Source organism: Lupinus angustifolius, chromosome LG18 (genome assembly GCF_001865875.1).
Source record: "Lupinus angustifolius cultivar Tanjil chromosome LG18, LupAngTanjil_v1.0, whole genome shotgun sequence".
Taxonomy (NCBI): domain Eukaryota; kingdom Viridiplantae; phylum Streptophyta; class Magnoliopsida; order Fabales; family Fabaceae; genus Lupinus; species Lupinus angustifolius.
In genome coordinates, this window is record NC_032026.1 from 15968910 (window position 1) to 15981570 (window position 12661).

The 12661-nt window shown below is 35.5% G+C and overlaps 2 protein-coding genes across 4 annotated transcripts; both read left to right on the forward strand.

Moving 5' to 3' along the window:
- LOC109332798 (aconitate hydratase 1) lies at positions 1191 to 8170 on the forward strand. Its single transcript, XM_019567845.1, has 20 exons — positions 1191 to 1297; positions 1419 to 1526; positions 1872 to 2032; positions 2292 to 2384; positions 2493 to 2678; positions 2878 to 3039; positions 3283 to 3427; positions 3527 to 3669; positions 3735 to 3791; positions 3875 to 3954; positions 4442 to 4517; positions 5290 to 5475; positions 5895 to 5962; positions 6068 to 6186; positions 6272 to 6393; positions 6472 to 6570; positions 6657 to 7136; positions 7352 to 7450; positions 7543 to 7785; positions 7878 to 8170. The coding sequence occupies exons 1-20, from the start codon at positions 1294 to 1296 to the stop codon at positions 7950 to 7952; spliced, it is 2706 nt and encodes a 901-aa protein (XP_019423390.1). The 5' UTR covers positions 1191 to 1293; the 3' UTR covers positions 7953 to 8170.
- LOC109332799 (pentatricopeptide repeat-containing protein At4g02750-like) lies at positions 9204 to 12347 on the forward strand. 3 transcript variants are annotated; one of them, XM_019567847.1, is made up of 2 exons: positions 9204 to 12166; positions 12214 to 12347. In XM_019567847.1, exon 1 carries the CDS (start codon positions 9470 to 9472, stop codon positions 11708 to 11710), a length of 2241 nt encoding a protein of 746 aa, XP_019423392.1. In that variant the 5' UTR covers positions 9204 to 9469; the 3' UTR covers positions 11711 to 12166; positions 12214 to 12347. The 3 variants fall into 3 exon arrangements, with proteins under 3 accessions (XP_019423392.1, XP_019423393.1, XP_019423394.1); XM_019567848.1 differs by having other exon boundaries at positions 9204 to 11806; positions 11979 to 12347; XM_019567849.1 differs by having other exon boundaries at positions 9204 to 10751; positions 11055 to 12347.

Genomic DNA, 12661 nt, shown 5'->3' on the forward strand with positions numbered 1-12661 from the left:
ATGCTCATTATTATTATAACATTTATAATGTATACTAGTCTAAGCATTGTTTTTTTTATGTATATTTTATATATGTATGTAGTAATTCTGGATTTATATTGGAATACTAATACTTTTAAAAAATATGATATCTTCTATCCATATCTAGAAGGAAAAAAATTACATTGGTAGTATATGAATTTTATACTTTGTTATTATATCATTATAATTTATATTTTATTATTATTGACTTTTCAAAAACAAAAAAAATAGATGAATGATGAACAATATAGTAATCGCATATAATTTTTTAGATATATATATTAAATTGTTACTCATACTATACCATATACCTACACTATAGATAGAAAAATTAGTAAAAAAATTTAGGAGAAAAATATACCATCTTCCTTCTTTTATTATCTAGTTAATAAATTTGTAATATAACTTTAACCATTTCATTTTCATTCTTCCTTTTCCAAATAGGCTCAAAAATAATAGACAAGAGCCATAATTCTCGAGAGAGATACAATGCAACTTAGTTAAGGTGTGTGTTTTCAAGTTTCAAGTTTCAAGTTTCAAGTTTCAACTTCCATGTAATTAACATTAGAGCTCTTCATGGTGATAGGGGAACTTTGGTTGCAACAAAGCTGGAAAGTAAAACGATGCATGTAATTGATCGTTCTATTTCAAAATTTGTATTACTATATGTATCATCTATTTGTGATTAGCTGTAAAAATATTAAAATTAAAAATTTAATAATTAAGTATTTTCAATCACAAACTTAAATGAAAATAAAATATTTCATCATACTATAATGTAATTTATCTTTTTTTGTATAATTATAAAAATATTTTTATAAAAAATGATTAAATAAGATATATATTATAATTTTAATGGGTAAAGAAGATTATTTATGTCCTTATATCATTAAATAATTTACTCTCAAGTTAAGTTCACAAGAGTGCACATATGTTGTCCCACACAGAGTGTCACATCATATATCATACTTTGTGATGGATTGAAAAAATATATATATTTAAGTTAAAATTTAATTTTTAAATATTTTCCCAACCATTCATGACTCATGGCACATAGAGCGACACTAATTATAAGACAACAGGTGGAAAAGTTGTAAACTTCAATTAGTTTTTTACTTTTTTATAAGCTTTGCATCTATGCGCGTGGCAGACACACACCTGATCCCGTATCCGTTTAAATAACATTAAGATTTATTACATTTCTCACTTCTTCACCTACTCCTTCTCCCTCACTCGATCCCAATCTCTTCGATCCACACAACTAACATTGCCATGGGTACCACAATTCCCCTTTTTCAATCACTTCTTCTTTCCAACCATATACGATTCAACATTTCTCTAATTTCTAAATTCTATTTGTTTTTATTGCTTTTCAATTATTTGATTTGTTCATGCAGCGACTGAAAATCCTTTCAATAGCATTTTGAAGACTCTTGAGAAGCCTAGTGGTGATGGTGAATTCGGAAAGTACTATAGCTTACCAGCTCTCAACGATCCTAGAATCGGTGAATCATTCATTTTCATCTTTATTCACTTTCTGATTGTTAATTAATCATGGATACAGAGTTTGATTATGTTTTTTCTTTTGTATATTATCATTTTGTATATATAATAGATGCTCGATAATAACTGTCACATTAGTATCAATTAAAAAAAAATGAATCTGGTTTCGATTCCACAGGCTTTATTTATTAATGTTTTTTTCTGTGATCTGTTGCTGTTTTATTGTTATTATTTGGATCAAAGAGAGGTTGAATAGTGTAATGTAGCGATTTTGTTAATGAGCGATGATTTATGTTTTATTGGACTGGTGTAGAATTGATGCTGACATTTTTATGTGTGTGTTGCAGATCGACTTCCTTACTCTATCAGGATACTTTTGGAATCTGCAATTCGTAACTGCGATGAGTTTCAAGTTAAGAGTAATGATGTTGAAAAAATTATTGATTGGGAGAATACCTCTCCGAAACAGGTGGAAATTCCATTCAAGCCGGCTAGAGTGCTTCTGCAGGTGAGGGATTTCTATTGTACATAAGTGATAGCACATTTGCTCTCCACAAAGTGTGTAACTCCATGTGTCACTGTTTGTGATTGGTTGAAAAAAATGTATTTAAGTTAAAAATTTAATAATTAAGTATTTTTCTAACCATTCACAAGTAGTTATACACTTTTTGGGACAAAAGATGTCCACCCGTGATATTGATTCTACGAGATTCTTATAATGTTAGTTTTATTTGTCAAACTCATTGAGCATTGAATGTAATTCTCAGGATTTTACTGGGGTGCCTGCTGTTGTTGATCTTGCTTGCATGCGAGATGCAATGAACAACCTTGGTGGTGATTCTAATAAGATTAACCCACTGGTAAGCCACTTTCTCGTGTACATTAATGGACTTAGCTTAGTATTGATTTTTTATTTAATTGATTATGGTTTGGGTATAGTTAATGGTTTTAAAATTGTTTGCATTCAGGTACCAGTAGATCTTGTCATCGATCACTCAGTTCAGGTTGATGTGGCAAGATCAGAAAATGCTGTTCAGGCAAACATGGAGCTTGAATTCCAGAGGAACAAGGAAAGATTTGGTTTCCTCAAATGGGGTTCAAATGCATTCAATAACATGCTCGTTGTCCCCCCTGGCTCAGGGATAGTCCACCAGGTCATTGCATCATTTAGTAACCACTTCTATATCTCTGGATTTGTAGTATTAACCTGTTCTTCAATACCTAATTTATGAATGAATTTTATTTTATGCTGACCAAAAAAAAGAATGAATTTTATTTTACATGTGAAAGAAAACTTGCTTTGTTCTTGGTCCAATACTTCTCAATTAAGTTTTTCTATTTCAAATTGCGCAGGTCAATTTAGAATACCTTGGCAGAGTCGTGTTCAACACAAACGGTGTGCTCTATCCTGACAGCGTTGTTGGAACTGATTCACACACAACTATGATAGATGGCTTGGGCGTTGCTGGGTGGGGAGTTGGTGGAATTGAAGCAGAGGCTACAATGCTTGGCCAGGTAAAAATAACATGTTAATTTGTTGTAGAGCTCTAGTTTCTTTTAAAACTAAAGAATAAAATTAATTCCTACATTGAGTATGTTTGATAAAATTTTCAATTTTATCCTCTGCTAAACCTGTAAATTATTAACAATGTGTATGTTATTCTTAATAGTAGATGTTGACTTGTGTAGTTTTGTCCAATTAGTTTTTTGGGTTGTAAGTTTTTATTTACAATATTTTGTTACCTCATATTTTTGCAGCCCATGAGCATGGTCCTACCCGGTGTCGTTGGGTTTAAATTAATAGGAAAACTACCAGATGGTGTGACAGCTACTGACTTGGTGTTGACCGTTACTCAAATACTTAGAAAGCATGGGGTTGTTGGCAAGTTTGTGGAGTTTTATGGTACATACTATTTTATGCAAATGATATTTTTTTTTGCATCACCTGCCTACCTGATTAATCTTTGCTTATATAATTGTTTCTTTTACCTCCCTTATGCAGGGGAAGGGATGAGTGAACTAACTTTAGCAGATCGTGCCACCATAGCAAACATGTCTCCTGAGTACGGTGCAACCATGGGCTTCTTTCCCGTGGATCATGTCACTTTGCAATATTTGAAACTGACTGGCAGAAGTGATGAGACTGTAAGTTGACACCTGTACCATGCTATTGTGTGTTGTCTACATGTGCTTATATGTCTTTATTGCAGGTTTCCATGATAGAATCCTATTTGCGGGCTAATAAGTTGTTTGTTGACTATAGTGAGGTATATGAATATACTGTTTTGGGTTAGTAATATCAGAAATGTCTGAAAGAACATTGTTAGACTGAGATTTTGCCTTTGTTCAGCCCCAAGTGGAGAGAGTATACTCATCATATCTGGAGCTCAATCTTGAGGATGTAGTTCCCTGCATCTCTGGTCCAAAGAGGTAATGAGTCATAATGTTTTCCAATTAAAAGTGGGGAGGCATTACTCTCCCATTCCTTGTATTTTGCATTACACGTTTCTCTAGTAAGAAAACCTACATAAAACTCCATCGCTTCTACCATAAAAGAAACTACCACGAACTTCAGAATGCTAACAAGCCTAACAGATTTTTTTTAAAATATCATTCCTACCCTTGTTCAACCATATATTTCAAGAGTGAATATCACATTCATTTGGTGCATCTGAATTGAAGTTTAAATTTGACCTCAAAATATGTGACTTTGTTAACAAATATGTGACTCCCGACAACACGTTGGAGTTGGTTGTAATGTTTCTGTATGAATATAATGGAGTTTTTGTGCAAGATTTAATTGAGGGAAGGTCCGTGTAGTGCTTGCAAAGTACAAGGGAGGAAGTAACTTAACTCAAAAAGTAAATTTACCTTTTCAGTTTTTTTGTTGTGTAACCCTTGCTTTAAATGTTTTCAGGCCTCATGACCGTGTCCCTTTGAAAGAAATGAAGGCAGATTGGCATGCATGCCTCAACAACAAAGTTGGGTTCAAGGTATGATTTTTTTTTGAACCATCCTATATTTTTTACTTCTAAATATAAAGTTGTATAGGTTATCCCTAGCATATATGATGTCTATATTTTCGTAACTTCACCTTCAGTTTTCAAATATGATTTTTCAATTATCACCGCACTCTTGGTAGCACTTCTCTCACTCACTCTCCCCTCATTTAGAGAGAGAGAGAGAAATGTGTAACCGGCTAGCATATTCCTTAATTATATAATTATTTATTTTCATTTTGGGTCCGGTGAAATCATTGTAGTCAAGGGTGTGATGGCGGGCACCAAAATGGTTGAGTGCTTCTTGCTGGTTGGGGTGCATGCCTTTGCCCATGCACCTAGCCTGCCATAGGTGGTGCTAATGGGTGTAAAATGTTCAAAATAATACTAATTGTCAGTCTTTATTTTGAAATTTTATGCTTGATTGCTTAATTAATATGATAAATCAATGCAAAGTAGTCATCTATTTTACTGTTTATTCTTTATATAATTTTAACGCCTTTCTTAGCACGAGTGGGCTGTGCACTTTTTGGCGCTTCCTGCTTTAAGTCATTAAAACCCCTTAGTTCCTTATGAGTGTTTTTCACCTTTACTACCTTGGGTAAATTTGCATTTACTAATTGGCTCAGTACAATCCCCAACATACCAGGAAGTCAAATAGTGCAACTAATTATATCCTTCTCTAAGCCATATCCTTTTTATTATTTTTTGCCTTATTACACTTCTTTTTTTGTTTGTTTGAGCTGTAAGTGTTGTGTTGTTACAGGGTTTTGCTATACCAAAAGAATCTCAGAGCAAGGTTGCAGAGTTCACATTCAATGGGACAACAGCACATCTTAAGCATGCAGATGTAGTTATCGCTGCTATCACCAGCTGTACAAATACCTCAAATCCCAGTGTAATGCTTGGAGCTGCATTGGTTGCTAAGAAAGCATGTGAATTTGGATTGCAGGTTAGTAGATATCTCTCGTTTAGTATATACATCATTTTAACCTTATGGTTGAACTCAACAATGATATTCCTGCACACATTATACCCAAAAGTATACATGGCATCTTTGCCTTGTGAGATACTCCAATGCGATAGTTGGGCTATTGTGTAGATGGGCATGATTGTGCTTTTATGTCTGATTGAATTTATATCTTTAAAACACTGTTGAATGCAATGAGATCCCCTTCTTTATTTCTCCATAAACAAATAAATAATTAAGAAGGAAAATCATGTACTTATTCTGGCTGCTGTAGGACTTTTAAGCCTAGTAGTTAGAGACATATACAGCATACATGACGGGCTTTAATTTTTTCCCTTTCTTGAAATAATTTGTTATTGGCTACTAATGGGTTGTAAATATTCCAATATTCTGACTATTAGGTGAAGCCATGGATTAAAACAAGTCTAGCTCCTGGTTCTGGTGTTGTAACTAAGTATTTGCAGAGGAGGTATTCTTTAGAATGCAGTGAAACTATATGATTCTATAACACGTTGGCATTCATTTTCATGTAATAGAAATATCACTATTCCTGAATTATATATTGCTCCTGTAGTGGCTTGCAGAAGTATTTGAATGAGCTAGGATTTAATATAGTTGGGTATGGATGCACCACATGCATTGGAAATTCAGGGGATATAAATGAAGCTGTTGCATCTGCAATTACCGAGAACGGTATATATCCTTTTGTAAGTGGGTGTTTTTTAGATGACTTGGAAATCTCTCACATACCCAAAATTTGGTTTTCTGAATGTTTCAGATATAGTAGCAGCAGCTGTATTGTCTGGAAATAGGAACTTTGAAGGCCGAGTTCATCCTTTGACAAGGGCTAATTACCTTGCTTCTCCTCCGCTTGTTGTTGCCTATGCCCTTGCTGGCACCGTATGTGACTAGTAAATTGATTTTAATAATTCAAATGAAAGTTTGCCCTTGCTTTCTAATTTGGACATTGTTCTGCAGGTGGACATTGACTTTGACACTGAACCCATTGGGATAGGGAAGGATGGAACAAAGGTCTTCTTCAGGGATATTTGGCCATCCAGTGAAGAAATAGCAAATGTAAGTGACTCAACGTGTTTTACCACTACTTGTAAATGCAAGTCAAAATACCGTGTATAGATTTTTCTTATTTTTCCAATTTTCAGGTTGTACAATCCAGTGTTCTGCCCGATATGTTTAGGGAAACATACAATGCAATCACCAAAGGAAATCCCATGTGGAATAACTTATCTGTTCCGTCTGGTTCTCTTTATGCCTGGGACAGTGAATCAACTTATATTCATGAACCACCTTATTTTAAAGATATGAGCATGTCTCCCCCAGGTGCTCATGGAGTCAAGAATGCTTACTGTTTGCTCAATTTTGGAGACAGTATTACCACCGACCACATCTCTCCAGCTGGCAGCATACATAAGGACAGTCCTGCAGCCAGATACCTTGTGGAACGTGGGGTTGATAGACGAGACTTCAACTCCTATGGAAGTCGCCGTGGGAATGATGAGGTGATGGCACGAGGAACTTTTGCCAATATCCGTATTGTCAACAAATTCTTGAATGGAGAAGTGGGACCTAAAACCCTACATATCCCTTCTGGGGAGAAGCTATCAGTCTTTGATGCTGCGACGGTAATTAATCTAAACTATGAAATGTGTAGGTGTATTAGTTAAATGTTTTTACATCTCTGATGATGTCTCCTTCACTTTAAGAATGATTCTCTGTTTGTTCATTTTTGTGTTTTATGTGATTTTCTGGTTGGAAGAGATTCTCGACCTTGTGATTGAATGTATCAAAATATATGGCACCACATTGTTAATTGCTATTGAAACTTCTTAATTATCAGAAATACAAGAGCGAGGGGCACGATACAATTATTTTGGCTGGTGCCGAGTATGGGAGTGGAAGTTCCCGTGACTGGGCTGCAAAGGGTCCGATGCTACTGGTACAACCTGGGTGCCATTCTACTCTGATCAATTTTATTTGTGTACTGTGATCAACTATCTAATGCTGCATTCATTCATTTATTATTGCTAGGGAGTGAAAGCTGTCATAGCAAAAAGTTTTGAAAGGATTCACCGAAGTAATTTGGTGGGAATGGGTATCATCCCTCTGTGCTTTAAGACCGGGGAGGATGCTGACACTCTTGGATTGACTGGCCATGAACGTTACACCATTGATCTTCCAAGCAATGTGAGCGAAATACGACCCGGTCAAGATGTCACAGTTGTGACGGATAATGGGAAGACATTTGTAGCTACCCTGAGATTTGATACAGAGGTAATGTTACATATTTCATTTTTGTTGGTGGTAGTGTTGTGTCTGTTGTGCCTTTACTCTTATCCTTTAACGTTTTGGTTACTTCATTTTAGGTTGAACTTGCTTATTTCAACCATGGAGGCATTTTACAGTACGTCATCAGAAACTTGATCAATGCTAAACATTGAACAAGGTAAAAACCAAATCTAGTTTCTAGCTTCCAATGGCAGTGATTTTTATTGTTGTCCAAATAATATAGTATGTCTCAGCAAAGGTCCCTTTAATGTGGAACAAAATCCATTCTATTCAGCTATTCAATTAATAAACCAGGGATCTTTATAGCTACAATGAAGGGTTGTAATGACTGTTGTTTGCTATAGAAATGTAATGTTATTGTTCTTATTTCCATTACTTTTATGATTTGAGTTTCTGGCAAAATTTACTTACTAGTACTGATTGATTTTAAGAGGGAAAAAACTAACCGTGTAGCTTTATGCTACTTACATATTAACGAATTAACTAAGGAATATTGAGACTCTGGCAACTAAGTTTTGAATTTTATGTTCACATAATTTATATATAAAAAAATTATGTTCCCACTTGATACTTGTTAGCTACTTTCAAATTATTTTTACCTGTTAGCTATGATTATCCGAATCCTAATTCACCCTGAAATTATTTTTATTTTTAAGTCCTGTTCTTACTATAAAAATTATGGACCAACTGTCATCACGATGCTTTCATTTAGGCACCAAAGGTGTTGTAAGGATACTAGCAGGGTTGGAAATTAAACTACCCCACTTAATATTGAATTGAAACTCATTCATTATTTAGATTGTTAAACTTAGTTAATGAATTAAATAAGTGAATAAAGAATAAAAAATTAAGCTTGTTAAATAGATTTCGACTTGTTACATGAACTAACTTGATTATATATATAACATGTTTATAAATATATTTGTATAATGTATATATAAAAATATCTAATTTTATCTATATCAAATAAATAATTGTCATCAAGCTAAGAATTGAACAATCAAATTAATGAATTGAATTAGACAGACCGCAATCTTTTGATGAACAAAACTAATTTTAGCTGACTAGTCAAACTGAATAATTCATAAACTTCCAACAAACCAAATTCAACTTGAAAACATACCTCATTTCGAATGTGAATCAAGTTTTAAACCGAATAAATTTTTATGGAGTTGAACTTTGATTCGATTCATTTCCTATCCTACACAAGTAAAGATTCAAATATAAAAATGTGTATTAATTTATGTATTTAACTAATTCTTTTACATTATTTTTTCCTTGGGATCTTGGCGCTAATGACCACCTTGTGGGCAAAATATTTTGCCACTGACAACCCATTTTCAGCTTTATTTAAACCAATGGGAAATATCATTAAAGAAACTCAAATAATTGGATTTCTCATTACTACGCTGATGAATAAGTTTAAAAAAATTAGAGTAAGTCCTCTTGAATATATCCCATAACATTTTATTGTCTCTCTTATATTCTCCTCTTCATCTCTTTTCCCTCTCCACCGCCACGCAACTAAATCAGCCACCGCCGCCGCCACACAAATAGCCACCCGACGCTAACGTTTCCATCGGCGGTGGCACAATCCCTCACCACACGGCAAGTGGTTCCTGCAACTACTTAGGTTTCCCGCCACCACAGGCGACACAAGTCTTGATCAATGAAAAATAAGCTTAGATCAATAGGTGAACAAGGAAAACATGTCTTCAACCAAAACCTTCAGATTATTCATCTGGGCAAGCTAGGAAAAGTTGAAGATGCCACAAGAGTCTTCTCACATATCTTCCACAAAAACCTTGTAACATACAATTCCATGATATCAGTGTTTGCTAAAAACGGTAGAATTAGTGATGCCCGACAACTGTTTGATCAAATGACAAGAAGAAACATAGTTTCTTGGAACACCATGATTGCTGGATATCTTCATAATAATATGGTTGAAGAAGCCAATCAATTGTTTGAAAAAATGCCTCAAAGAGACAATTTTTCATGGGCTTTAATGATTACTTGTTATACGCGTAAGGGGGAGCTTGAAAAGGCTAGAGAACTGTTCGATTTGGTTCCTGATAAATTGGACAGTGCGTGTTGGAATGCGATGATTGCTGGTTATGCTAAGAAGGGTCAGTTCAATGATGCTGAGAAAATGTTTGAGCAGATGCCTCGGAAGGATTTGGTTTCTTACAACTCAATGTTAGCTGGGTATACACAAAATGGGAAAATGCATTTGGCATTGCAGTTTTTTGAGAGGATGGCTGAGAGGAATGTGGTTTCGTGGAATTCGATGGTGGCTGGGTTTGTTAACAGTGGCGACCTCAATTCTGCGTGGCAGATTTTCGAAAAGATTCCATATCCTAACTCGGTTTCCTGGGTTACAATGTTGTGTGGATTTGCAAGACATGGTAAGATTACAGAGGCGAGAAGACTCTTTGACAGGATGCCAAGTAAGAATGTGGTTTCTTGGAATGCGATGATTGCAGCGTATGTTGAAGACTTGCAAATTGATGAAGCTGTTAAGTTGTTCATGAAAATGTCAGATAAAGATTGTGTAACATGGACTACAATAATTAATGGGTACATTCGAGTGGGTAAGCTTGATGAGGCACGGGAAGCTTACAATCAGATGCCTCGCAAAGACATAGCAGCAGAAACAGCATTGATGTCAGGATTAGTACAGAATGGAAGGATAGATGAGGCTAGTCAAATGTTCAGTCGAATGTCCACACGTGATGCTATTTGTTGGAACAGCATGATTGCAGGATTTTCCCAGGGTGGAAGAATGGATGAAGCTCTGGATCTATTTAGACAAATGCCCATTAAGAACACAGTTTCATGGAATACTATGATTTCTGGATATGCTCAGTCAGGGAAGATGGACAGAGCAGCAATGATCTTTCAAGCTATGGGGGAGAGAAATGTAGTTTCCTGGAATTCTCTTATTGCAGGTTTCGTACAAAATAATTTATACTTGGATGCTCTTAAGAGTTTTGTTTTGATGGGGCAGGAAGGAAAGAAACCTGACCAATCAACTTTTGCATGTGCCTTAAGTGCATGTGCTAATCTTGCTGCTTTGCAAGTAGGCAAGCAACTTCATCAATGCATTCTCAAGAGTGGTTATGTAAATGATTTATTTGTTAGCAATGCCCTGATTGCTACGTATGCAAAATGTGGAAGGGTGCAGAGTGCTGAACAGGTATTCAAAGATATTGAATGTGTTGATCTTATTTCTTGGAACTCCTTGATTTCAGGTTATGCTTTGAATGGATATGCAAATGAGGCATTTAAGACCTTTGAACAGATGTTATCAGAGGGGATGGCTCCTGATGAGGTTACCTTCATTGGAATGTTGTCAGCATGCAGTCACGCTGGTTTAGCCAATCGGGGTTTGGAATTGTTTAAATCCATGATTAACGATTTTGATATTGAACCCTTGGCTGAGCACTATAGCTGCGTAGTTGACTTGCTTGGCCGCATGGGTAGGTTAGAAGAAGCCTTCGATATCGTAAGGGGGATGAAGGTGAAAGTAAATGCTGGGTTATGGGGTTCTCTGCTTGGGGCTTGTCGAGTACACAAGAACCTGGAACTAGGTAGATTTGCTGCTGAGAGACTTTTAGAACTTGAACCACATAATGCTTCCAATTACATTACCTTGTCAAACATGCATGCTGAGGCTGGAAGGTGGAAGGAGGTTGAAAGAGTAAGGGTACTAATGAGAGAGAAGAAAGCTGGAAAATTACCTGGCTGCAGCTGGATTGAATTGCAAAATGAGATACAATCTTTTCTCTCACATGACTCTGCGAAGCTGAGACATGAAAACACTCAGATTACATTGAATACTTTATCTGCACACATGAGGGACAAATGTAACATATCTGACATTAAATCAACTTTTGACATTTTATGATTGGAGATACTCAGAACCCAGTCACACCCGTATATCCATTGATGCTGGTATAAATTTGAACATCATCCAACTTAGCTTTAGAATTACATTGGAAAGGTAAACTGAAATACCTTATATGTTGTTTCGATAAATTGCCATTTTAAATATTGAGGTGGATGACATGCATCCGTGGACTGCCATAATCTAGACATTCTTGTATGTTGTCAATGTAACCTATATTTTGATATTCTTGCATGTATGAATATATGTGATGGCCTGATAATTTCAGATATACTAACTCTCCTTGGTTTGACTTTACTGATTCTTGGCAAAGAGAAGACAAATGGCACATTCAATGAGCTTTGGTGTCAATAGGCCTCTCTCTGGTTTGGCTAAATTCCTAAACCAAAGTTGGTTTCCTTGAGTCTATGTTGCATATCTTCAGCAGGGCTTTGCATTTGGCTGTGCAAGAGAATAGTGGGCCAGGGAGACTGGTGGACATTACTCTAGAACCTTTTTCTCAGGTCTATGTTTGGTGCAATCTCCATATTAGGTGGATTTTTGTTACTCTCAAAAGATGAAGATTCTGTTTGGGATTTCAGAGGGAAATTGTAGGAGCCAAAACAAAGTGGGAAAGCTTTTGTCTTGGAGGAGAAGGCAACAGGCACAGTGAAAGCCCCATCATTGAGCACGAAGACCATGTTTGTATGTGATAGATGATCATTGAATGTGTTTGATACTTTGATTTTGTTGCTACACTTGCAGAAAGTTGTATGTACCTTTCATATTATCACTTTTATAGGAAGGAGGATGTAATGGTTTAGAATATGTGATGCTGTACAAGTTATTGTAACATTTGTGATGACCATATTCTAAAGTTCATGCAAAGATATATAAATTAATAAACTTTTAATTTGGTAACCAGAAGTATAAGTAATGACCTGACAATATCTTCCCTCCTAGTTATGTGAT

Bases quoted from the DNA above. Each gene is read 5' to 3' on its own strand.
- LOC109332798 (XM_019567845.1), top strand. The intron at 3,428-3,526 runs GTACATACTATT...TCCCTTATGCAG, and splicing joins CAAGTTTGTGGAGTTTTATG to GGGAAGGGATGAGTGAACTA. The intron at 7,451-7,542 runs GTACAACCTGGG...TATTATTGCTAG, and splicing joins CAAAGGGTCCGATGCTACTG to GGAGTGAAAGCTGTCATAGC.
- LOC109332799 (XM_019567847.1), top strand. From the start codon at position 9,470: ATGAAAAATAAGCTTAGATCAATAGGTGAACAAGGAAAACATGTCTTC.